This window comes from Zootoca vivipara, chromosome 3 (genome assembly GCF_965207765.1).
Source record: "Zootoca vivipara chromosome 3, rZooViv2.hap1.1, whole genome shotgun sequence".
NCBI classification, from domain to species: Eukaryota; Metazoa; Chordata; class Lepidosauria; order Squamata; family Lacertidae; genus Zootoca; species Zootoca vivipara.
This window is the reverse complement of record NC_142586.1, coordinates 27,518,780-27,546,209: the sequence shown is the minus strand read 5'-3', so window position 1 is coordinate 27,546,209 and position 27,430 is coordinate 27,518,780. Positions and strand designations below refer to the sequence as shown.

Below are 27,430 nucleotides of genomic sequence, written 5' to 3'. Positions count from 1 at the left end.
TTACCTTTTGTTGAAGGTTCATCCGTATGGATTTGAGAGTGAAGGGCCTATAGTCCCGTCACAATCTCTTGAGCTGATGGAGAGTAAGGCAAGTAGACATTTTCATAACAAGCCACTCTGAATAGAATTGATTTGATTGAGGATTAGCTAAGAACATATGCGACAATAGCATACAAGAGAGGTTTTCAACCTTTTTGAGACCATGGCCCCCTTGACCAATGACAGTGGTACCTTGGTTTACAACCATAATCCGTTCTGGAGGTCCGTTTGTAAACCAAAACAGGTTGTAACCCAAGGCGCACTTTCGCCAGTGGGGCCTCCAAAATAATTTGTTTGTAATAAAAATAATAATAATGGGTTGTAATCCAAAAAAAGGTTGTAAACCAGGACACGCACTTCTGGGTTTGACGTGTTTGTAATCCAAAACGTATGCAAACCAAAATGTATGCAAACCAAGGTACCACTGTACATTCTTTCTGGGGCTCCCCTGTGAGGAAACATGCTCTAAGCCTCAGAAGCCCAGTTATGTCACCCCTTGCCTACAGAGCTGGCAGCCCCTCACCCCTTTTTGAACCACCCTCCTGAGTGGAGTGTGTCCTCAGCCTCCTCAACACTGCCCTGGTTTCTTGAACTGAAAGTGAGAGCTGCCTCCTCCCTCGCCAGCTCCAGAGGCACCATTTGCCTGAGTAGTTTGTAGCTAGGACTGCTGCATCAAACAGCCACGGCACCCCTGCCTATCATTCAAGGCATCCCTGGTGACAGGCACACTGGTTGAAAACCACTGGTGTACAAGCTTAGTCTAAGAATCCATAGGCAAGGGATCCATATCTATCCATTCCTCTGATAAACCTTCATTTTCTCCTCGCTATGAGCTTTTAAAGCTAGAATGCACAAGCATTCTTTCTCTTCTCACTCTCCACTGACTAGCCACAATCCTTTAATGCCAGGACAGCGGCAAGAAAGACAGTCAGCAACACTCAGTGCAACACCGAGTTTATTGCTAATAGGGACTCTGGGGGCTGAATGTCTCATACTGCTGTATGGGAGACAGGTTGAAGGATGACTGCTCACTCTTCCCCTTCTGCTAACTGTCCTGGCTATAGAAAAAATGGAAGTCTGAGATGCTTCTGGTTGAGTAGAGAACATCACAAGTGAAGTGCATCCAGGTGGCTTATCTCTGAAGTTGAAGCAAACAGTGGTAGTAATTAATTGGCCCAATGTCTTACTCTTCTCCACTCCTCAGGTGTTCCACCTAAGACTTGCCTAGACCACCCAAATACTGTCTGTGCTACAAAGCTGTCCTGATGATCATAGTGCTGCTCACAATTCCATAGTATCCAAACTTCAGTCAGGACAGGCCGCAGTTGTGGATGAGGCTGTTGTTGGCGTAGGTCCCCCAGGGTAGCTTCCACTTTCCCCGATAGGATTAGTAGCTATTTAATGTCACAGGAGAGTGCTCTGTGTACAGCCTTCCAGTGCAAAATACAGAGTTGCAATGTGGTGATTGCACATGTTGCAATCTGCTGTATGGAGAAATGCCGCATATTTGACCTTAAGAGTTTGTGTCTGTTGTAAATACAGCATAACATTGTGGAAGCAATACACATGGTTCTCTTCCTGAAACTTGGGCAAATACTATTTCTCATTTGGATATTTGCTTGGAGACAGTTGCTCCCTGGGGTGAGAGCTGGTGACTGTCTATATACGGTATATAGAAAGACTGAGTTAGAGAATTCTGGCTTTTCAATACAGTATAACATTGCTCAGAAGCTACACATCTAGTGTCAGGTGTGTCGCTATAACAGAAGTCCTACTTGGCTGTTCTATTTACATGTGGTTTATGTGCTATTTGGGTGTTCTGCTAATGTGAAATTTACATGGAAGCATGGATGGGTGTGTTAAGCTCTGCTTCCCCCAGGCCATCTCTGTCTCTTTCCAATGCATGTAGAGCAAGAATCTGAAATGGAGTCTCCATGAGGTTTCAAAATCATACCTTTAACCTCCATAAGTCGAGGGCCAGTTGAGAGGGCCTTAAGTGGGCTTGCCCTCATTCTTCCTAGTTGTGTGTAGGTTTGCAACTGAGCAGATTGCCCAAATAGGGCTAGAATGAAAGGCATTTCTTGTCATCCAGATTCTGTTTTGTACAAAGCTGTATTCGGATTTTTATCCAGATGTGAGAAGGCTTAAAAAGTGCTCCCCCACCCCAAGGATCCTTGGTTGCACAGGCTCCTCTTCAGACCTTAACATGTTTGTCTTATCTGGGCTCCTGATTATGGGATGTTTTCTAACCGTGTTCACTGAATGTCCATAGAAACCTTCAGATCTTCATGCTAAACACAGAAAGGTCTGAAAGGAAGCCTACAGACCTGGGGAAGTTGAGGTGAGATTTCCATCCCTGTCCCACTACACATTTTACAACAACAACAACAACAACAACAACAACAACAACAACAACAACAACAACAACTTATTATTATTATTATTATTTATATCCCGCCCATTATTATTTATATCCCGCCCATCTGGCTGGGTTTCCCCAGCCACTCTGGGCAGCTTCCAACAAAATATTAAAATACAATAGTCAGTTAAACATTAAATGCTTCCCTAAACAGGGCTGCCTTCAGATTTAAACCCTCACATATCCAGACAAATGCTTTAATTGGCCTCAAAGTGTCTTTGGCCTTGTAATTTAAAAATTGTGGAGCTGTCATTCATGCAACAGCACCTATGGGTTGTATCCAATATTAGTCATAGAGTACACCCATTTAAATGAATAACATGATGTAACATAGATATATTAATAAAATTTAGTTGCATACAAAACAGCCATACCACCACCCTGAAAACAAGTAGCAAATTTGGAAGAAACAACAGTAGCTGGCTATTTCTCTCTGATACTTAGTTTCCAACATGTAGGGAAGTTTATTTTTTGTGGGAAAGAGTTGAAAGATTCTTTATCTGTACTGTAGTGTGAAGGAGTACAAGTTCACCACTAGATTCTGATGAAGATATAACTTGTGAGTTGCACTCGATGCTGCCAAAGGAGAATTATCTTGCCTTGAGCTAGGAATATAGTATGATAATAACCTCTATTAATTCACCTGTCTCCTTGTAGTTAGTGTGTTATTAAAGAACCATATTCTCTAGTGATTAAAAGCAGTATGCAAACAAATGCTTCCATAAATATCCTTGCGCTGTGCAAACCAATAAAACCCGCACAAGAAAGTTGTGAAGCAATCAAGCAGATAACATACATATAAAATGCATAATTGACTGCTTGGAGGTGGTTCCTTTTTGTTTATCTGGTTGATTATACTTCACATTTCTGTCTTCAGTGCAAAAATACAGCTTACATCCTTCAGCAGATGCACACACAAAAAATCCTTGATGCAAAATCACATTTTAAAGCAGCTTTTGGGACAGCTACTTTGCCCTCTTCACTGCGTTCCGCTCTGCCAACCTGTTTGGGTCTTGAGCTGCCCCCTGCTATTCTGTTCTGCCAAACCCAATTTGCCAAGTACTGTATTGCTTTCTTACTGTTGTGCTTTTTTGTAAGTACTAGGTAAGAGACTATTTGGTCGTGTTTTGATTTAAGGGAAAGCATTATTGGGCACTGATTCTAAAACAGGGTTAACTTGTTGGTAGTGCACAGTTGCAGTCAATTGTTAACTGACCATGTTCTTCTTCTTTGGCGATCACTTGTAGCCGAGTAGGATTTTAAACCACGAATATGGTCCTAACAGTGGATCTGTAAGTGACTGTGGAGGCCAATTCTGGATTCACACATCCTTCCACAGTGGGGACATAGGTTTCTGGGTGGGAGTTGATCATGGTGAGGGTTTGCCAAATGTGCCTTCCTCTTAGCTTGTTTCTACTTCTCGCCAAGTTTGTGCTTCTTCAAAGTCCAGGACGCCTTTGGTAAAGGATGTTCTCCAATTGGAGCACTCACAGGCCAGTTTTTCCCAGTTATCAGTGTTTATATTACATTTGTAAAGATTTGTATTGAGAGAGCCTTTAAACTTCCTTTGTTGTCCACCAATATTTCAATTTCCATTCTTAAGTTGGGAATAGAATACTTGCTATTATAATTAGGCATCTGAACAACATGACAGTCCAACAAAGTTGAAGTTGAAGAATCATTGCTTCAACACTGGTGATCTTTGCTTCTTCCAGTACACTGACTTAGTTAACAAAGGCAATGTTATAGTATGGTTTGCTCACACATCAACAAGATTCGTAATTTATTGACTCTTTCTCTCCTACTGTTTGTGCAATGGGTGAATGAAAATAACATATATTCTCCTGTGAAAGCAGAGAGGTGCTGACAGTTTGTTCTTGTATCATCTTGATGTGGGTATTTAAATAGCTCATGCTGCCTCTTTTCTCCTGGGAACTATGGGTGATTATGAAACATAAAGTTTGAGCTATACCCCCACCAGTGTTCTGTACACTTGAAAACACACCATGCTTGTAAGGAGTCACAAGGAACATGGTTACTCACATTCTTGAACACTGGCACTTTGACAGCTTGCACATTAAAATTAATATACTGTATAGTTAAATGTCACAAATGCCACCTTCTGTAGGAAGTGTTAATGTGCAGGGCCTTAATTTTGAAGTGTCCTGTCAATAATTTTTCACTTTTCATTAACCAGTTTAATTGTGGCTACAGCTTTATTGTGTTTGGATGCTTTTTTTTGTTTTTTAAAATAACACTGCAAAAGTTAATTTTTCTAAAGAAGCCATAGGTTGTTGATTTATCCTCTCCTGAGAGGAGTCTGATTAACAGCTGTTCCACTTTTGAAGGGATTTCTCCTTATTTTAATGGAAGATGTTGCTGCACAACTTAGCAAATAGCTCTTGTCTCAGAATACAAATTGAGAACTCACATATTCAGAAACTCTTAGTCCACTTTAGTTTTGCAGTTCTTGACTGAATTACCTGTTCAAACTGTTTATTGCATATTTGTCTTAGAAGTTTACTGTCAACTTCAAGTAGTATTGGTTAAATCAGTTCTCAGATTCTCTTTCTCTCCACACAAGTGGTCTCTGTTGCCTTAAGAATACATTTTGTGGTCAGTGTAAGGTGTAAATCAATCATGAATATAACTGGCAAGAATTTCAATGAGTGTTGTGGTAGTTTGAAAAAGTGCTGCTATGATTGCAGAAATCACTGCTGTTAACTCTGATTAGCAGATTCACATGTAATAGTTGTCTGTGCAAGCAATGTGGAATAACTGTTTTACATGTACAGTACTGGAAAATGTCTTGTGTGTCTTGTGGCTTCCAGAGAGTGGTAGGGGATGTTTTATCCCATGTTGATGGCCTTTCAGCTGATTCACTGGTGGCCTGCTGGAATGTGGAGTTAACCAGGGCTATTGACTGCCTGGCTCCGAAGCGCTCTCTCCGATTGCATGGAGCCCGGACAGCTCCGTGGTTTTCCCTGGAGCTGAGGGTGATGAAACAATTGCTGAGATGGCTAGAGCGCCAGTGGCGGAAAACTCATTTTGAATCAGACCAGACACGGGTTAGAGCTCAACATCAAGCCTACCAAGTGGCAACGGCGACAGCGAAGAGGACCTTCTTCACCGTTTCTATTGCATCTGCAGAAAACAGCAGCAGGAGACTTTTTCAGGTGGTTCGCAATCTATCGGAACCACCTTCATCATCAGGGCCTGGTAAGGGACCCCAAGATCTCCTGCAATGCTTTTGCAAAGTTTTTTGCAGATAAAGTCGCTCAGATTCGGAAGGAGGTAGACTCCACTGTAGGAGCAAGACCAGGGCGAGAGAGTGCTAGAGCCCTGTCTAGTCATGTTATATGGGATCAATTCCAATCTGTTACCTCCGAGGATGTGGACAGGCTGCTTGGATGAGTGAAACCGACCACCTGTCTCCTTGATCCTTGCCCATCCTGGCTAATAAAAGCGAGCCGGGAAGGGCTGGGTGATGGGCTCCGCGGGGTGGTGAATGCTTCCCTCTATGAGGGAGCCTTCCCAGACCCACTGAAAGAGGCGGTCATTAAACTGCTTCTTAAAGAAACATCTTTAGACCCGGCCAATATGGCCAACTACCACCCAGTCTCAAATCTACCATTCTTGGGCAAGGTGGTTGCTGAACAACTCCAAACACGCCTGGAAGTGGACCATTTGGATCCCTTCCATTCGGGATTCAGGCCTCACCATGGGACTGAAACTGCCTTGGTCGTGCTGGTCGATGCTCTCCGGCGAGCTAGGGACAAAGGTGAGAGCTGTTTCCTAGTTCTGCTGGATCTCTCAACGGCCTTTGACACCATCGACCATAACATCCTTCTGGGCCGTCTAGAGGGGCTGGGAGCTGGGGGCACTGTCATACAGTGGTTCCGCTCCTTCACCCTGGGCCGTGTTCAGAAAGTGGTGTTGGGGGATGAGTGTTCAGACCCCTGAGTACTCACTTGTGGGGTGCTTCAGGGTTCCGTTCTCTTCCCCATGCTTTTTAATATCTATATGAAGCCGCTGGGAGAGATCATCAGGGGGTTTGGGCTGGGTGTTCATCAGTGTGCAGATGACACCCAGCTCTACCTCTCTTTTAAATCAGAACCAGTGAAGGTCCTGTGTGAGTGCCTGGAGGTGGTTGGAAGATGGATGGTGGCTAATGGATTGAGATTGAATCCTGACAAGACAGAAGTACTGTTTTGGGGGGACAGAAGGCGGGCAGGTGTGGAGGACTCCCTGGTCTTGAATGGGGTAACTGTGCCCCTGAAGGACCAGGTGCGCAGCCTGGGAGTCATTTTGGACTCACAGCTGTCCATGGAGGCACAGGTTACTTCTGTGTCCAGGGCGGCTGTCTACCAGCTCCATCTGGTACGCAGGCTGAGACCGTACCTGCCCGCAGACTGTCTTGCCAGAGTGGTGCATGCTCTGGTTATCTCCCGCTTGGACTACTGCAATGCGCTCTATGTGGGGCCACCTTTGAAGGTGACCCGGAAACTGCAATTAATCCAGAATGTGGCAGCTAGACTGGTGACTGGGAGTGGCCGCTGAGATCTACACTGGCTCCCAGTACGTTTCCGAGCACAATTCAAAGTGTTGGTACTGACCTTTAAAGCCCTAAACGGCCTTGGTCCTGTATACCTGAAGGAGCGTCTTCACCCCCACCATTCAGCCCGGACACTGAGATCCAGCACCGAGGGCCTTCTGGCGGTTCCCCCATTGCGAGAAGTGAGGTTACAGGGAACCAGACAGAGGGCCTTCTCGGTAGTGGCACCCATCCTGTGGAACGCCCTCCCAGCAGATGTCAAGGCAATAAGTAACTATTTTACTTTTAGAAGACAACTGAAGGTGGCCCTGTTTAGGGAAGTTTTTAATGTTTGATGCTGTACTGTTTTTAATATTCGGTTGGAAGCCGCCCAGAGTGGCTGGGGAAACCCAGCCAGATGGGCAGGGTATAAATAATAAATTATTATAATATTACTAGTGGATTTTAGCCCGTTTAAAAACGGGCGCTAGAGGAAGCGGCCTGCCGGGACTGGCTTGGCGGTGGCGGGTCTTCCCGCCACCACCAAGCCAGTTCGCAGCGGGGGCTTTTCGCCGTTTGCCTTCCCCTGAGGGGGAGGCAAACGGCGAAAAACCCCGCCGCGCCGCAATTCGGCTCCGGGACTGGCTTGGCGGTGGCGGGTCTTCCCGCCACCGCCAAGCCAGTCCGCAGCGGGGGCTTTTCGCCGTTTGCCTTCCCCTGGGGGAGGCAAACGGCGAAAAACCCCGCCGCGCCGCAATTCGGCTCCGGGACTGGCTTGGCGGTGGCGGGATGTTCCCGCCACCGCCAAGCCAGTCCGCAGCGGGGGCTTTTCGCCGTTTGCCTTCCCCTGGGGGAGGCAAACGGCGAAAAACCCCGCCGCGCCGCAATTCGGCTCCGGGACTGGCTTGGCGGTGGCGGGTCTTCCCGCCACCGCCAAGCCAGTCCGCAGCGGGGGCTTTTCGCCGTTTGCCTTCCCCTGGGGGAGGCAAACGGCGAAAAACCTTGCCGCGCCGCAATTCGGCTCCGGGACTGGCTTGGCGGTGGCGGGTCTTCCCGCCACCGCCAAGCCAGTCCGCAGCGGGGGCTTTTCGCCGTTTGCCTTCCCCTGGGGGAGGCAAACGGCGAAAAACCCCGCCGCGCCGCAATTCGGCTCCGGGACTGGCTTGGCGGTGGCGGGATGTTCCCGCCACCGCCAAGCCAGTCCGCAGCGGGGGCTTTTCGCCGTTTGCCTTCCCCTGGGGGAGGCAAACGGCGAAAAACCCCGCCGCGCCGCAATTCGGCTCCGGGACTGGCTTGGCGGTGGCGGGTCTTCCCGCCACCGCCAAGCCAGTCCGCAGCGGGGGCTTTTCGCCGTTTGCCTTCCCTCGAGGAGGAGGCAAACGGCGAAAAACCCCGCCGCGCCGCAATTCGGCTCCGGGACTGGCTTGGCGGCGGCGGGAAAAAGGGGAGGAATTCCTCCCCTTCTTCCCGCCGCTGCCAAGCCAAAGCGGGCCTCCCTCCGCGCCCGCTGCCGCTTCGGCTTCCTTGGGTTCCCCAAGGAAGCGCCGTCCCATGCCGGAGGTGTGCGGCAAGGCTGCCGGGGGGGGGGAGCGCTTCTCTCCCCCGCCGCCTCACCGCGCACCTCCAGCATGAGACTGGGCTTCGGAGCGGCGGTTGGCGGAGCGGCAGTTGGCTGTTCCCTGTGTCCCGAGAGCACCGGTCCAATCCCTGTGTCCCTGGTTGTCCCTCCGTCCAATCCCTGTGTCTCTGGGGGACATGCGCAGTACCCCAGGGACACACGGGACATCTGGACGCAGGGACAACATGGACATTATTATATAGGATTATTGCGTGATGCAGTCCTTAGCGATAGGTAAATCAGATGTTCCTTTTAAGTTAAGTGTAGAGTATTGATTCCTTCCCAAGAACAAATGTATAAATTAAGCATCTGTTTATTCCAGTTAACTCTGGCTGTGTTGTGTGGGAAAGGATATTGACTTTAAGATTATGTGCAAACTATGGGACTGTTTCCAGTTGTGATCTGAGGAAGTCTGAGAGGACTAGAAAGCCTTATTTGTTCATTTTGCATCAGGATGTGACTTCCCGCCCTTTCTCTCTCCCTTGTGCTTGTTCCTGATTCTTATGGCAGGAAAATACAAAAGTAAACTTCTTGCAGTCTGTTTCCCTGTGGGGGGAAAATAACCCTTGAATTTATGTAAACTCATCTATTGATATGTGATGGTAATGCTGTATGAATTCTTTTTAAGCAACTCAGCAAATTATGCTACATTTATATGAGACAATAATACCACTTTTAGTGATACTAGATTATTACTTGAGATGTGTACTGAAAATATGTGACAGTTTTAGTGAAAATAATTTTCAGTTCTGGGCTATTTAAAATATGCAATTTATTTAAAAGCAGTATCAAATGTGTGTTACAGTTTGTACTATAAATTGAATTTCCAAGTTAGGTGTCTACATTTGTTCTTGTCTAAAGGCCAGTTCTCAGACATTCTTTTGACTCCCCTCCCCCAGCCCTGCATGCAGTTACCCCAGAGAAGCATTGTGTGAACTGGAAGTACGGTATGTAGGCAGGTTAGCTGCCATGATCACACTGTTGAGTTCTTCTATGCAGTTACATTCTTCTGTGTGCATTTGGGGGGAAATATGGGCTCAAAGTCTAATTAGTTTGCACTATGTGTTAGAAATGTTGTTCAAATAAACAGAAAGCAGGACTGGTTCAGAGGGCTATTTATCCTAGGTAGTTGGGACCAGTTATTGAATAGTAATGGACACCTCCATAAAGCACCAGGTTTTGCCAAACTTAACACGGAGTGTGAATATGTTACAAGGTTCAGAGTTTTAAAAGAAATTGGTTTACAACTTTACTGTGTTTAGAGAGACTGTTTTATTTTATGAATGAACATTGTGGAAATACAGAGATACATTTTAGTTCCTTTTTTAAGCTACTCCATTTCCTCTAGTTCTGTCTCCAGCCTGGGCTACATAAAAGCAAGGAATCTTCTGGCTATTGCTTTCTCTTGCTTTTGCACCTGCAGTGTGTCTCCTTCACAGTGTATATGAGTTTGACATTGCCCCCTTTACTTCTGTATTTGGCAGACGTTTTGGCCAGTGATTATGGGGGATGTTTATATGGAACACAAACTATAGGTAAATGGAGTCATTTTTCTATAGTGGATGTCTTAACATCTGCTTTCATGACAATATTGAATGAGTGGAGAGTAAAAAGTCTGTCTTAATGTAGAACAGTTCTGGGGAATTGTGGTCCTATGTTCAGTCCTTGTTTCTGACATCCTGTGCCTGAAGATACTTCCCATAGCACTTTTCATGGAGGTATTTAATGCTTTTGAAACACATTTTGATAGCTGGACCCCTGACTATTTAATTTAGAAGCTGGATAAAATGGACCTGCTCATTTTAATAGCAAACTCATAGCTTTGTTAAGTTAGCAATGGCCACAAAACATCAGTTAGTATTATTTGGCTTGGAAATAGGAGATAGTACTGATATTGTCAGCATTCCCATAGTGAAATGACTAGCATTTTATTGACATACACAGGCTACAAGACAGGAATCAAATTCTTGTGTTGTGGGATTTCAACAGTGCTTTGCATGTTCTGTTAATAGGTAGCAAAAGAGGTTCCTGGGTTGCATGTAATTTTTTGCTGAGTGGATGGCACAGGCAGCAAGCCAGTTGAAAAGCAATACAATGTTTATGTAACCCTTTTCAGTTTGAACCTAGTCAGGAAATGCAATACTATGCCGTGAAGGACTTTTGTGCAAACTAATTACACAGCTCAGCACTGTAGAATATTTTGTATTTGTTGCAAGGAATTTTATCTCAGGTTGGTAGACTAATATTCGTGTAGGTAAAATCTCTTAGGAGTTGCTTTTAAAAAGGTTAAATAACCGTGCATGTGGAACAACTTCCAGGAGCATAGCAGAATCTCTCCCCCCCCCTCCACGCCCTGTCTCTAAATTCTCCTCTAGGGGGTTGGGGTAACTCCTATATTTGAAGGGGATGGGGAGGAGAGTTGTGAGTATCGGGGAGGGCACCAGGCTGGAGAAAGCAGCTCTAGAACAAGAAAAAGGTATGGGTTTATTGTGTATATATGCTGTAAGGAAGCTTAAATGCTGTTATAAACATATATCCTTGATAGAAAGAGCCATTGGATCATTGAGGCAGAATTCAGATAATAGGATTTGAATGTAGGCTTTTGAAGACTTAGCATGAAAGCTTAGAGAGTTTATTTTCACAACCACAAATGTAACTGTAAAAACATCAAGATGGAAAAGGATTAGTTTCCCTCTTTTAAAAAAAAAACCAAAACTATTAACTTGTGTCAAAAGTGTTGGTATGACAAACTTCCTTTTTGGAATTTGGAGCATGAGTTCACTTTGTTCAGTGTCTAATTCAAAAAATATTTTCCATTACATCTATTACTGAAAAGCAGAGAACTTCAAACTTGCTTCCCACTAAAGTACTTTTTTGGGGGGGAGGGAGGGGGGAATTCATCGCCTTGAGTTTGAAAACTGTTGGCAGTTTACTTCTTTAAAGGCGCTCCAAATATGATTCCATTTCTGAAAGTGGATATTAAAAGCTTTATTCAGAAAAATATTTATTCTGAAGATTCTGAAAATGTTCATCTGCTGTCAAATTACTGATAGATGCTACATTTTATCTTAAGAATGTGCTATAAAGACTCCAGAGTGGGTCCTAATTTGTTTTGGTCCTAGAGAAATTTGGAGCAAAGAGCCTTTTTTGTGGGATGAATAGCAAAGCTGGTTTAATAAATAAACCCTCATAGTCTCTGTGCTTCCACACCATATTTTGTAAATGTTGAACATGGATCTTGAGTTCAAGTTCTCTCCATAGATGGAGGTGTTGTCTAAACTTTAAAAATAATATATTAAGCAGCTTCTTAAAATGTTCATTCCAGGGGTCATATTTTTGCACAGAGGTAAGCAGTATGATATCAAGCCTGACTGCTGCCATTTGAATTCGGCAGTTAACTGAAAATGAATACTAATAATACAGTGCTGTGGGTAGATGATTTTTCGGCTGAGGAATTGGCATTTGGTCTGTTTTGGATTTGGCTGCTCTTTCTTCCCCTGAAAAAGCAGGTGGGCATGTAGAATAGTCTTAGATCCAGCTTTTATTCTAGAGGCCAAGCTGCCCTTGTTGGCACAAAGCACCAGCTGATTCCTTAGTTGTGGTCATTTCTGGACAGGGACAGTTTGACTACAGTGATTAAATCTCTGTTGCGTTTTATAGCTCCTGCTGAAGGTGATTTGGAAGCAACCAGGTCTTGACTGGTATAGCTGGATTTATGTATATCTTGCCAATTTTAAAATAACTGCTGGTATTTAACTTTGAAGCCCTAAATGGCTTGGGACCCAAATACCTGAGGGATCTCCTCTTATTGTATCTATGTGCCCAGAGTGCCCCTTCCTTTGCAACAAGTTTAAAATCGATCAAATTAAAAGCCAAGAAAATAAATCTGCTGTGGCTTTATGATCAGATGAGGCCCTCTCCAGTTTCCTCTTTTTTCAGAGGTACAGTATACAGCATCATTGAACAAGAAAGGGCAAAAAAGAGGGGGGGGGGTTCCTTGCAATGGAAATTTGGTTGTGGAATGCCCTCCCTAAAGTGGCTCACCTCACTTCAAAATTGCAATCTTTATTGGCACTAGGCAAAAGTGGTCTTTTTCATTTTAGCTTGCAAATTTAGTTGTGTTAAAGATTTTTATCTATTCTGTCTTTGTATTTGTACTATGGAAGAATTGATTGTACTCTGCCCTGAAATACTGAACAGGATGAAGGGTGGTAAAATGTTTTGAATAAATAAAACATTGAGTAATCCTAATATTCCTATCACTACCACCTTCAGCACACTCAAGGCTAGAGCTCCACCCTCTTCCATTATGTTGAAGATGATGTGCTTTTATTTACGCTGTTAGTTGCTGAATGTTTTAGGAATTTGTATTTAATTTTTGCACTGTTTTAATTTTATATGCTGCCTCAAGTTTTAAGTCTGTGCAGAAAGGAGGGATATACATTAACAAATAAATAAAACAGTGATACCACTTAATATGTCTAAAATAAAGAAAACATTTACTAATGAAAGCAATAATCACCATGCTATCTCCTCCCAGGGAAAAGACCTTCAGTGCAGAAAAGTTTTCAGTGATTATTTGCAAATACGTCAGTTGACCTCCCCTAGACTTTTTTTTTTTGAAGACTACATTCTGAGAGTTGATGCAGATGTTCAGTAGGGCACATGCTATTCTTGATGACATTGTAAAACACCAGAGATTCACATGCAGGGTTACATGTTTGAATTTTTTAATGTTAAGATCTCACTGTATGTGAGACTCTTGCATCAGACGTTTTTACTTGGCATGCTAGCAGTTCATTCCTGAGCAAGTATATACGCTTGCTTCTGAATATTCTTTTGCATAAATAGAAGGCAATTCTGTTTGCACAAAGTGACCCTTCCCCATGCTATTAATGGCTAGTAATCGTGATTGCTATAAGTTACCTCCATTATCAAAGGCAGCATTTCCCTAAATCCCAGTTGCTGGGGAATAACAGCAGGAGAGTGCTATTGCTCTGGTGCCCTGCTTGTGAGTTTCGCAATCTGATTTGCCACTGGAGAAAAGAGGATTCTGAACTAAATCGACCTTTGCTGGTCAGATCCAGCATAGCTTTTCTTTGGTTCTGTGATTTCACCTCTTACTGTAGCTCTCAGTTTCTCATCCCACATAGTTCAGTGGCTTCATCAAGGAATCTTTTGCCTAAAGCTGGGCTTGAACCCACTTCCCTGAGATTAAGAGTCTCATGTTCTACCAATTGATCTAGCTATGATGACAATAGACCCATTGCAAGAGCAAACTTCTCACACAATTCAGGATCTAATTTGCAGATGCCCAAGATGCTGTAATACTAACTTCAAATTAGCATGTAACCACATGCATACACACTCTTTTTCTTATTTGCTCATAAGGAAAAGTGCTAAAAAGTAAACTCCATTGCTTTGCCATAAGCAGCAATATGTTCAGTACAGGGCTCCTTTTTGGGGTCCTTGTCCAGTCCCTGGTATCCATTCTGCATTTGTCTTCCTGCTCTAGGAATATTATAGAACTTTAGCTTTTTACAATCCATTACCCACCTTGAGAGCCAGTGTGGTGTAGTGGTTAAGAGTGGAAGACTCGTAATCTGGGGAACCGAGTTCATGTCTCTGCTCCTCCACATGCAGCTGCTGGGTGACCTTGGGATAGTCACACTTCTTTGAAGTCTCTCAGCCCCACTCACCTCACAGAGTGTTTGTTGTGGGGGAGGAAGGGAAAGGAGAATGTTAGCCACTTTGAGACTCCTTCGGGTAGTGATAAAGCAGGATATCAAATCCAAACTCCTCCTCCTCTTCTTTAGCTCAAACATGCATTTTGAGGATCTACTTCTTAATCTTTTACTATATGTTTGTATGATGTTACTGTTGCAACCAGCCTTTTGTCAGACAGCAGTCCAGTAATGAATGGGTCCAGAACTTAATCTACCAGCTGAAGACCAGTGTTGTAGAACTCTAGCCAGAAAGTTGGTGTTCATAAACTCCTTTAAGAAGAGACATGGAGAAAATCTTTAAACAAAACAATTAAAAAGAAGAGAGAGAGATGGAGCATATGTGCATGTATCAAGGGGTGTGTCAAGTGTTGTCTCATTTAGTTCTCTATTTACACTTCCATAAAGCCTCAGGCCAGTTACTGCAACTTTTTATGACACTGTCTGCTTTAATGTGCAAGCTAATGACAACCTATTCCTTATCATTCATAATGGCCTCTCTAGCATAAGGTCTGGCAGGCATTATTGTGAGTTGTGTGCTTTGTGGTATAATGTCCCTTTCTTTGTATAAGGTTGTCTTGTGTCCAGACCTGGATTTTCTTCATTAGGTGGTTTTTTTTATTCTTACCTTGCCAGTGGTGTTTTCTCTGCCACCAAATCCCCAGGAGGTCAGAATGCATGACTTGCATACTTTGAAAGAGTGACGGGGCAAGCAGCTGTCTACCCAGATAGGACAGCAACCTTGTGGAAGGATCGCGTCATATTTGTGTGCTGTGCTTGTGTGTTGCTATTCAGACTTTGACAACAGAAAACTACTTGCCCCATGGGGATTCTCCTTTCTCTTGTCCCCCTTCAGTCCCCTGCTCAACCCCATCATCTGCTCTTGAGGATACCGTACCTCAGTCTTCTGGTATCCATGAAAGCTCAAAGTCTGGGGCACCTGTCCAGGGGCACCACTGGAATGGGTACTATGGCACCCAGGGATGCCAGTTTGGGGACCTCTGCCTTACTCATTCTTTAGTATTGATTGGAGCATTTATATGGCAGAATATAGCAATATTTGTTCTTCAAAATAACTCCATAAGACTATATAACAAGTACATTGCTTATTATAGGCAAATTTGGTGGCACTCCTTCAGATATTGTAATTGCCTTATATATTTTGATAGCTGGAGATATGGGAGGTGTATGTGTTAAATATATTCTGTTCCTTTATGCTTCATCAGAATCAGTGTCTTCAACCATGAGCAACTGTAATAGAGTTGGATATGTGCACACAAAGCAGTGTGGGTTGTATTTTCAGATCATGAGTCAATTCAAAGAAAGATTAATATTTCTAGAAATCCTATTTAAGTATCCAGTGAAAGGATTTCCAGTTAGGTCAAACATGCAGGATTGAATATGTACTTAGCTGAAAGTAATGCAGCTATATATGCTGTGACCTCTTAAGCATCAAGGTATGCTACAAGGTACCAGCTCTTATATTTTTAGCTAATGATGAGTACATTAACTTTATATATAGTAATAAACTCTATTTTAATTCTGCTAGCATAGATATGTTTCTGGCTGACAATGCAGATGCCTTCATCCTCGTGCCCAGAATGCTTAAAGTATACAATGATGCCGCTTCCATAACCTTTCAAATGAACTCTAGCCATGTTCTCATACACAAGCTCTCTCTGTGTTTCTTCATTTCTTGAATTCTTTACTTTCCTTAAAATAAAGTGACAACTGAGTGAGAAAAGTATAGTGGAGATGTTGTTGGCCTTCTGACTCCTTTCTCTCTCTCTCCAACTCTAAATCCCATTGGATTCGTGGCCCACAGTCCCCAGTCATATTCTATCTCCATTTGCTTCCTTGTGTTCCTGCTTTTCAGCCCATTACCTTTTTCCTTTGCCCTTAGTAGTGTCTCCTTACCTGAAATGAGGAATTTGTAATAATATCCCTGTTCTTCCTCCCACCTCCCAATGACTGCCTTGTGGGTCCCTGCTTGGATTGATATTTTAAAATTAGGGCTAAGTCAAGCCATTTATAAAACTGGAGATTAGTCATAGTATTGAAGTTGGCAGCACTGTCATTTTCTATTCTATTTAGGGGTGTGCATTAGATATTTTAGTGTCTACTGTATTATTATAGCTCATTTCCCCCCTCCTAACTCTTCTTGTAGTTTTGTCTCACTATTCAGTATGGGTCTGGGGAACTTGTGGCTCCTCAGATATTGTAGGACTGCATTTCCCATCATGATAAGGCTTGAGGAAAATGATGCAGTCCTCTCAGAGGTATCATTTGCTCTGCTATTCCTCCAAATGTTTCATAAATACATAAGCTCTTCAAAGCATATTCAATCTTCTTTACGTTTATTTTGTGTTCCTTATTTTTAGTAATAGTAATGGAAGGTTACAAGTTATGAAACAGCAATTCTATTTTTTAAAAAAGAAGTATCTTTCCCGGTATTGACCTGCTGATGGGAATGGGGATAAGCTTCAATTGTTGAGGGAAACCTTGAAGCTAAAATTAATAAAGTGCTTTTAGATGTGTTCTCAGAAAATGAAGGGGAATGAATGAACCTGTGGGAATTCAGTTCAACTCAAAAGCTGGGGTGTAAAATCACTTTAGCACATCTCCTATAGAGAGGATATGATGATACAGAGTATACATGGGATTTCCTCCCAAACATCTCCACTTTCACCTAATAATAGGCAGAAAACCATCAATATTGGGTTGGTTTGACATTTCCCCCTTACTCCAGGGTCCTAACCACTTGGTCCATCTTGCTTTATTGAAGCAGGGAGTGCAAACATGGTTTACAGGACCTACTTTACTGTCTAGTCTAGTAAGATAGAGCTCCAGAGTACCAGCAAATACATGCTTGTGGAGATGTGCCTTGACAGTGGGGGGAGTAGAGTGATGTTTGTGTTATCTCTTGAGACTTAATAAATATCTGGGAGCCCAAACTCTCCATAAACAGCGTAATGAATTTCTATTATTTATCTATGTTGTTGAATTTACTGGATTCTAAACTTTAGGATACTGGTGGTAGTTTTCTTTTGGGATTCATTCCTTTCCTCAATTTCTGACTTGTAAGCTGACTCAAAACTAAAACCAGCTGAAGAATCCATAAGTGAATATTGGCATCTGCTTAGAACATATTACATTAGATAATTGAGTCTTCGTGACTACAGTGCCACAACAGAAATAGAAGATTTTGTGATACGCTCCTTGACTGTGAGAAGAAAAAAGCAGCAGATGAACTGTGTGGGAAGTGACAAATGAAGAAAATTGAAAAGTTGAAAACTATTTCTGCTTACATGCAAAGTTTGAGTCTTCGTTAGTAACTTAGTTATTTTAAAAGAATCTGATTTTTAAAAAAGAACTTGACCAGAGTTCAATTTGCTATAAACAAAAACATCTAAAATATGGTTTAAAACTTGTAGCTTTTCTGTCTCTAAGGGATCAGGTTCTAATATGATTATTCTGTAAATGAGATATTTGGATATAAACATTTTTAATTGGCTGCAATTGAGATTTCAGATCTCTTGTCACATCCCATTTAACCCAAAAATCACATTTTTCATAAACTTACTAATTAATAGCATATTTGTAAAATTCACAACATGCCAGAGATCAGTAATGCTTCCATATTATTATTCTTTACTTACATCCTGAGAGAGCTTGCTAGAAAGCCGGTTCAGGACTTCTGGCTGACTTCTAGCTGAGCTTTCTGAGTAACTTGATGGGCTTTTGCTGAGGATGCCTTGATGGCTATGCTAGGTCATCCACCTCTTTTGAATAGTGAAGACAATTAAATTGGTGCAACTGGCTTCCATTAATGTATCAGCCTGGAAAATGCCCCTTCTAGATCCAGAGAGTAGTACAACAGTAGTAAGGAGTAGTACACTCTAGTTCAGAAATTGTTGAAAAAATAAAACTATTATGAATGCACATTTGTACATATAGTTGTGCTGTACTTGCTTTTGTCTTGGGTGTGTTTTGTTAGATAATGCTATTTTTAGTTTGGTTGACTTCAAACTTTGACAAAAAGGGAAGACCGGAAGTGAACAGTGAAATCACTATAATAACATACTTCCTGTTTGAAGTGAGGGTTTTTTTTTAATCTATTAGGCCTAGACAGAGGATATGTCATTTCCTGGATTACTTATCTTTAGTATAGATGGCCTGCTGTACTACATAATCTCTTGACCCCCCCCCCAAACATTCATCAGGGTTTATATCTATAGTACAGAAGCAGGGAATAATCTTAAAAACCTTTGCTTGCTAATTGCTTGCTTAAATCTATGACCTTTAAATAAATATATTTAGGATTAAGATTGGGTGTGTTTAGTTGGAGATTCTTCAGCAACAGTTATATGGCTAAAGTCATGCTCCTCAAATGTTTTGAAATGAGGCCAATATATACATTTACTCAAAACTTGAATATCACATCAATAGTTAACATTGGATTTAAAAAAAAATTAATGCTAACACGTGTGCAATATTTATGGCAGTATGTATTTAAATAGAATTTAAGTGTGACATAATAGAACAAGCAAATGTGTAGGACCCCAGAGAGGAGCTTATACAGTAGTCACTTTACTGTTCCTCTGTCTTTTTTATTCCTACATCGTGTACCCAGTAAATTTTACTCAGAACCATGTTGCTCCTTTTATGTGACGGCTCCGTTAAGTCACCTTATGTTAACCGTGTGTGTTACATGATGAATTGCATTGTGAGACCTGAATCAACCGTATATAAGACTTTTCAATTGTTGTCTATGTGTTGGCAGCTTCACATCTAGGCTTCTATCGCTGGGTTGCAGGCAGGGATGCCTTTTATTGACTACATGGGAGCTGCACCTAATACAGAATTCTACAATTTCTCTATGGTCAGAAGTAGGATGTAAAGAGTTTATTACTCCAATTCAGCTCATCTATAGGGACTTTTTGATGCCTACCTTGTTAGATAAAGATTTCTGCTCAGCCATCTCCCCCAATTCAGAGGTTATCAGTCATCAATAATGTTTATATACTGCCTAATATGTAAAATCCCTAAGCAGTTTTCATAAAACAGGCAGGAAAAAGCCATAAACAATTGGATTCAAAAGGGCTATCACAACATGCAAGAGATTTTTTTGAATTTTGAACAAGGCCCATATCTAGAAACTAGCAACTCACTGTCAGTGGTCTAGCAGCAGTTCAAACATCTTTACTAGATACTTTATTTTATTTGAGCATTAAATATGTTGCTGGGTAGCAATACTGAAAAACAAAAGAGCACGCCATCCTTGTTGCAATTTTGCCAGAGTGGTTCTTCTACTTATATGGAATATTATTAATTGATCCAAAGATTATTTAATTTTATGTTCATTTTTCCATTCTCACTCTGTCTTGCTTTACAGTTTTGTTTTTAAATGACTTGTAAAATTAGGAGTTATTACTACATATATCTATCTTGGTCTGCTTTTGAAAAGTGTGAAATGTCTTTGCCCCAAGGAGGTTATATTTGCAATGTAGATGATGCAAGAATTTATAATTTATTAAGGTCTATTTGTAGTATGTACTTGACATTCCATGATGCTATATTGTGGAGTGGAAAAGGATAACTACGGTACTCTAAAATATAATTACAATTAATCTTATATGTATAAATATATATACAGTGTATATATTTTTTTATAGGATAGTTTGAATTCCCTAGTTCTTGATTTGGATTATCCAGCACTGAGGAAGAACAAGAACATAGACAACTTCTTAAACAGATGTAAGTTTCCCTTATATACAATACTGGTCATTGTTTTTTAATGTTAGGTGAAATTGTTTTTTATTCACCTGTCTGCCCAAGCTATATTAAAATTTTGAAAAAGGAGTTGTGCTGTTAACCATATTTGACAATGCAATCTGCCAACTTCAATTTACCAAATTATAGTTTAGTATAACGCACACGAACATGAATGAGGTGCACTGAGTCTTAGATTCACTGTACTCTCTCTCTACTCTTCTCGCACAACTAGGAGCAGGACTTTTGAAGCTTTTGAAAGCCTTGAGAAAGGTGTGCCCTTCAGTTGATCGGGTGGGAGTGTGCCTTCAAATGCCCCCACCTCATGTTTCTCATTCAGGAAGTGCCTAGAAGTGTTAAAAACTTTCTCTCTGCTTTGTTCCTCTCCCCAGCCCAATTCTACCACCATTGCCACTTCTGAAAACGGCAGCACTGGTGGCAGCAACAGCAGGGGAGATTCCAGCCAAACTGTTCTTTTAAATGGTGCCTGCTCCCCCCCCCCTTAACATCACTCCAGCAATGCTTAAAGAAGGGTTGGATGCTGCTTCAGAGAGTGGTTATGCTTTGCAAGTCTTCCACCCCACCGCTCTCTTGCTGGCTGCATTGCCCACTCTGCCATAATCTTACCAGTCATTGTGGCCTCTGCCAGCCTCTCCAGTGCTGACCTCTGTCACCTGGCCGCCTGCTTTCTCCCTCATTGGCCTCTGCTGCCCAGTCGGCCACCCAATAAATTTCTAGTACCACCAGTCTGTGGCCACACAACCTGCAGTGTCATGACATTCTTAACAGTTTTATATTTTAGTTAGATATCATCTAGGTTGTATCCAACACTGAGCAATTGGATTGCCACTTGCTCAACTGGACTTGCCTTCCCTTTCCTCCCCATGTGCCCTCCATCTGCTCTAGTGTGCATTCCAACCCTCTGGAGCAAATTTTGACTGCAGCACTGGATACAACCCATGCAGATACTATTTCATGTAGACAGAGGGGAGGAGAGAGAGGATGATACCCACTTGGTTATCTGGTGGACAGTGTCTGTTCGTGGATGAGTGGTGGCTGATCACCATTGTCCCTGGCTGCCCCAGTGCCCTCTGAAAGTTGTTCTGGAGGTTAATAACTATGATTAACTTAGATTCATCAATTTCAGTGTGTCTGTCTAAGTAAAAGTTAGCTGACTAGAATCCTATATTCTGTACAAAAGGCTTAAAATGGACAGAACCTTTTGTCAAAATGTTATGCTTTTTCAAAACACATGACTGATCGTATTTGTATAAACTGTTTGTGTGCATTATAATGTCTTCTTTTAAATTGTTAGATGAGAAAGTTGTGGAAAATATCCGTGGTCTTCAAATGAAAGCAGAAGATTACGATGTTGTTAAAGTGATTGGAAGAGGTGCATTTGGTGAAGTACAGCTGGTAAGAATTTACAGTCCTTATAAGACCTTTGAATTTGCGTACAAGTTTAACTTGTTTGAAAATACCTGGTATAGTTAGGCTCAATCTCCTTTATATTTATTGAACACACCATTTAAGAACATGTTTTGTTCAACTACAGATGTCATGTAGTATACAATATGATTTTTTGTGCAGATTCTGGCTTCCTGAGATTATTCCGCCCCCTCTCTTCTGTTTGCATGGTGGTTGGATTTCCAGTGATCAAATTACAGGGCTTTTGCATCCTGTTTGTTGGTGGCTCAAAGCCCTATCCTCCCTGCCCAGCTGTATGGGCATGATGAGGGAGTTGAATAATTAACTACTTTTATTTTATTTTATTTGAATTATTTATTTCCATATCATATACGTTACCAGGAATTAATATAAAAAAGGTATTCAGCAAAAAAATTCGACAATTTACTCACTAATAATTTCACTGGACAGGGATAGTAAAAGCGCTTCTATTTCACTCAGTTCCCTTCTATCCAAGATCAACCAAGGCTTATCCAATAGACAGTTTAGGGGTGTATGCTGTCAACTTGAACAACTATTGCTTGTTCATAAGTCTTAATGGCCCTTCAAGTTACGTGTGTTTAACTTGTGCACATTCAACTTTATGTGTGTGGCAATAAATAAATACAAATTAGAAAGGCGCTGGGGTTCCAGGGGAAACGATGTTGGCAGTCCCATCCACCATTGAACCTAGTGAATTTTGAGTATGTGTTTTTGGTTCTAGGCATGATCCATGGAACATAACCACAAAGTAAGTTGTGGGCTTACAGTATAAAAACATTGCAATTACGCATCCCTTTCTTTAGCCTAAGGAGTTATGTCCCCCAATCTCTCTTACAAATTGGTTCATTATCATTGCATCATGGAAATGTTGCTGTCCTTCATATTCTCTTAAATTTTATCCAGTTTGGTTTTTTGGGTTGGTGGGTTGCTTGGACAACTGGATTTTTCTTAAATGTTGGTCTTCTTTGAAATGAAACCATGATATTTGGATATACGTATACATATATATAATTCCCCAGGGTTCTTCAAGAAAGGAAGTGGAGAATGTTCTTTTCAAAAGCATGAAGTGGGATACACCCCCCCAAGACAAGACAATCTAATCCAATCCCAGATATTAGTTAAATGATATGTCATTGTCTCTTGATAGTAGTGGGTAAACCCCCACCCAATCTTGGGCATTTACTTAGTTGTAATAGCTTGTTTGTTTTAACTTCATAGAGAATAATAATAAACTAAGAGCTTCCCACAGTCTCGGTCATCTAACTAATCATCTGAAAGTTGTAGTCTTAATATAAACAGTATTAAGTGACCCTGTGTATACATGGTATGTCACCATTAATCTTAATCTTGAGTCCTACTTAAAATTTTGACTTATATTAAGACCTAACAAATGTACATCTGCAAGATGTATTTCCCCAGATCACCCTCTCAATCCAGCGGTGCTTCCAAATCAGCAAATGTATGCTGGCATCTTCACAAGGCTTGTATACAGTTCCTTGTATACAGGGTTGTTGCAGCCAAGAGCATGTTAGGCAAAGTAGCATTTTCAAAAGGAGGCTAGGAAATGAACTCCTGCATATGTGCAGTAGCTGCTGTGGGACGATTGTTGAACAGTCTCCAATGATGTACAAGCATGGGAATGTCCCATTTAACTCAGTGAGGCTTACTTCTCAGTAGGCATGCACAGGATTGCCCTGTACATGCCAAAAGCTGCACACTGATACCCCTGCAATTTTGTGATTCTCCCCACATTTTGTTTCACCAATTGTTCCATTAGTGTAGTAGGAAAATCTTTTTTAAAAAAAAACCCTTACTTTTATCTGGTTTAAAAAAAATAGCATTTTTATTTTACTGTTGTCTGGGCATGCCTCTCTGTTGAATATTCAAAGTCAACATCCGACTAGTCATGTGAGGGGAAAGTCAAACATTTTCTTGAAAACTATGCAGTGAAGGTCCTTTGTATAATCTCAAAAGTGTTTACTAAGAAACAAGTTAATTGAAATGGAAACAGTTTAAAGAAGTGAACATGTGTACGTATTACTCCTGCAATATTCCTCCTCCTCGCTAAGAACTGCCAATATATTTGTTGCAAGTACTTCCCCTGCCCTGCTAGCAGACCACTGACCATGCAAAACTGTGCCTCTGCTCTTCTTTTTACTTGATAACCTTTCCAAAATAACCCAAAGTCTTCAAAAACTTGGTGATTGCTACTTAATGTAAATTGTGCCAGTTTGCCCAGTTACTCACACATCAGCTTCTGTAGTGCAGATCTTTTCTTCTTCTTCTGTGTAGCGTACCTTGTTGCTTATACAGTTACACAGTGCTGTAGATGAGCAATGCCTCTCTGCAGGTAAACAAATGAGGAAATATGCCTTCAGGAGAAGGTTAAACAAACAAATTGCAACGGTATTGGTCCTTTCCTGGGTAGGTTACAATGTACTTTATCCATATGTTGAAAAACTTAAAACAATCTCTTATCTATTTCTCAGTGTATATCTTTTGTAAGATATTTAACAGTATGTCTTTTCTAAAATACAAGGCTGCTTAAGCTGCAACTGAGGAACAATTCTTAGTTGCCACCCATCTAGAATATTTATTCTGGATGTGTCCACAATAACAATTGTCTACAATAATTAGAATATACTAGTCATTAGTAATGGGGCAAGCAAAGCCCCTTGCTCAGTGCTACAGTTCCCAAGTGCCTTGTAACTAGTTGGCTGTCAGGTGCTTGGGACTTTGACAGTTGGGTGGAACAACCCACCATTCATCATGTGGCATAATAATGAGATCAGGTAATTGACAGGTGGATTGTCCTTCTCACCTGTCAAGAGTTGGCCAATAGGGTGGGGGACAGATAACTATTTCATCCACTGGAACAACAAGCTTTGTCAAGAATGCTTTGATGGTGTTTCCTGCTTGGCAGGGGGTTGGACTGGATGGCCCTCGTGGTCTCTTCCAACTCTATGATTCTAAGCTTCCCCACTCTTGTACTAGTGTCATCAAACACCAATTTGGTTTAATTGCAATCAGAGGGGGGTGAGAAATAAATGAAAAACATTGAAAGCTGATTATCCAAACAGGTGCAAAGTGTCATTTTTAACACAATCACCCACTTAGGTAGATTCAGCTGAAAGACAGTGGCTTGCCTAATGCCAACCAGTTAAGCAATTAATCTGATTTCTTGACACTTTGCAATGATATTAATATAGTTGTCACTGTGAATATTCCAGGAGTGATAGTGGAGATGTGGAGATAATCTGTAGCGATTTGTGGCTCTTATAGCATCTTCATAGCATTTAGCAAATATGAAGTTCTGTAAGTCTGTATTACTTGTTTGTATGTGTGCGGTAGGAATCAGAAGGCAATTAACCATTATTTCCATTTGAGGTGACTTTGTAATTAATTTTATAAGGGTGATCTGGCATGGAACAAGATGGGTTGTTGGAAGGGGAGAACAAGCTTTTTAAAAAGGTGGTGGAAGAACTGTAAAGAGTTATTCTATCCCATTTGAGCAAGAGCTTCTAACTTGTTTAAGTACAATACAGTTCTACCTTGGGTTACGTACCTGATTCGTTTCGGGGTGCGGTACGTAACCCAAAAAGTATGCAACCCAAACAACCGCGAAAGTGTGCTTCTGTGCATATGAGAACTGCGCAGAATGATTCTGCGCATGCGTGCATGGCGAACCCGGAAGGAAACGCTTCCAGGTCCTCTGAGTACGTAACCCGAAAAGTACGCAACCTGAAGCGTACGTAACCCGAGGTATGACTGTACTTAATGGTACAGCAGAATAGGCACTCTAGAACCAGTTAACATCTCAAATGTGCTTTGTAAAAAAATTGCCCTTTCACTTAAAAATGAAGTGTTATTTTAACATATTGCATGAATTGAAACTTCCATTAATAGTGCAGAAAGCACTTGTGGATATTAACAGCATTTTCCTCTTTGTTTTCAATGGGGCTTCCTCCCAGTATAAGTTTGCTTCCTAGGAGAGTTTAATAAATCATAATTATCATTACCAGATAGCAGCATTTCAGTTGTTCAAAGCACTTAACAAACATTATTTACACTCTTGGCCGCTTGCCTTGTAATACCTTTAAAAATGCTATCACAGTCAACTAGGCTGCTTTCATGAAATGAATTAATGTCATTTCCTTTTTGAGTAGAGTATTATTGATGAATCAATCAACTACTTAATCAAGTGACTGAATATTGGATGATGCATGTGAATGGAAACTACTTCAGGGTTTTTATTTAATCAGTTCATCTCAAGGGACCAGTTCTGGTTTTCCAGAGAGGTTTAATTCTGACTTCAACAGTGCAAAAGAGAGCTTCACCTAGTATCTATGTTGGTTCTACATGATTAGATTGCAATCCCATACAATTCTCAGTAAATGTCACTGCAAACTTTCTTTGTAATGTATTTCATGTATACCATGCATGAGAAAATGTGTCCACACCTGTAAGTCCAAAAGGGTCTTTACAGACAAGGAGGTTGTAAAAGGCAAGAAAAAATTCATTTAAAAAGAACATTTTTGCTGAAATTAATAAACAAATAAAAAGTCTTGAACAAACATAAAGCCTACAGCAAGCCAAGCAAAGAGGAGTATGAAGAACTAATTGATAAACTAATAACCCTTACATCATTTTTCACTAGCAGAAAAGGCTGGAGAGAGAGCTGTACCTCAGCCATTAATTTCTGGGCAGTGAGTTTAAAGTCTTTTTCAAAACTTCCTCTTACTACTTGCCTTTGTTAAAAGGAGGTCGCAAGTCACCAGGGCAAGGGGAAGAACCATAGCTCAGTGGCAGAGCATCTACTTTCTGTGCAGAAAATCCCCCGCATCTCCAAGTAGGGCTGGGAATGACCCCTGTCTCAAGCCACCAGGGCAGATAGCATTCATCCCAATGTCTTAATGCAACTTACAACTTATAACCAGTGCCTTAGCAAAGGATTGTAAGGCAGAGACCTCTATTTTTAAAAAGCAGCCATGGTAAATCAGAAAATTACAGTCCTATATAATATGAGCTGCCATGGTTACAGTGTAAAGAGATGAGTTTTAGCATTTTAAAATAAATATAATGGATTTGATCTTTGCAGAAAGCTTCTGACTCCCTTCATCCTGTGTGGCTTACTGTGGCTCTTTCCTGCTTGAGCACATTGTGATAACCAGGATGCAAATGCAGCCAGAATATATTGCTGATACAGTAGTTGTTGTTTTTTAAAAAAACCATGCTGCTTACTGAAATGTTTCTATTAGGCAACTCATATATGAAATAGTCAAAGAAGTAGAATTAGCTATACTCTGATTTTTATTATTGATGGAAGTGGATTCAGATTTCTGTATCATGGATACCAAGTCACACAGACAAAAATACAAAGGATTTCATTTAAATCCTGTAAGGTCTTGATAAAGTAAGTGACTTCTTTTTCTTTGATCAACAGGTTCGCCATAAAGTAACTCAGAAGGCTTATGCAATGAAACTTCTTAGTAAATTTGAAATGCTCAAAAGATCAGATTCAGCCTTTTTCTGGGAGGAGAGAGATATAATGGCCTTTGCCAACAGTCCATGGGTAGTTCAGGTAAGGTTTTCTGTGATTAAAATTCTGTGGTAGTTTGAGGTGACGTTTAAATAAGCATTGAGGTTTTAAATTGGTAGTGTTGTTTCCTTTATGTTGACCACATTTTGGATTTGTAGTTTAGAATCATAAGAACTTTATTCTTTTCTCCATCTTAAAGATTAACTGCTAATGTGAGGCTGTTTCAGATGTAATTACTTGATTTTGATTTTAAACATACATGCTACTATCAATGTTCAATGTGATGTTCAAATAAATTATGTTGCATTGAAAATGGTTCACCCTCCCATCAGAAAGT

At 41.3% G+C, this 27,430-nt stretch overlaps 1 protein-coding gene across 10 annotated transcripts in view; it reads left to right on the top strand.

Moving 5' to 3' along the window:
• ROCK2 (Rho associated coiled-coil containing protein kinase 2) overlaps positions 1-27,430 on the top strand; it is a 76,091-nt gene that overhangs the window by 3,699 nt on the left and 44,962 nt on the right. For 7 of the 10 annotated variants that reach the window (XM_088665727.1, XM_088665724.1, XM_088665721.1 and 4 more), the window contains exons 2-5: positions 17-88; positions 20,009-20,090; positions 21,421-21,521; positions 26,998-27,135. In XM_088665727.1, the coding sequence (XP_088521853.1) occupies positions 17-88; positions 20,009-20,090; positions 21,421-21,521; positions 26,998-27,135 (393 nt within the window). The remainder of the gene's footprint in view (positions 1-16; positions 89-20,008; positions 20,091-21,420; positions 21,522-26,997; positions 27,136-27,430) is intronic. The other 3 variants (XM_088665725.1, XM_035109844.3, XM_035109843.3) reach the window with 1 other exon arrangement.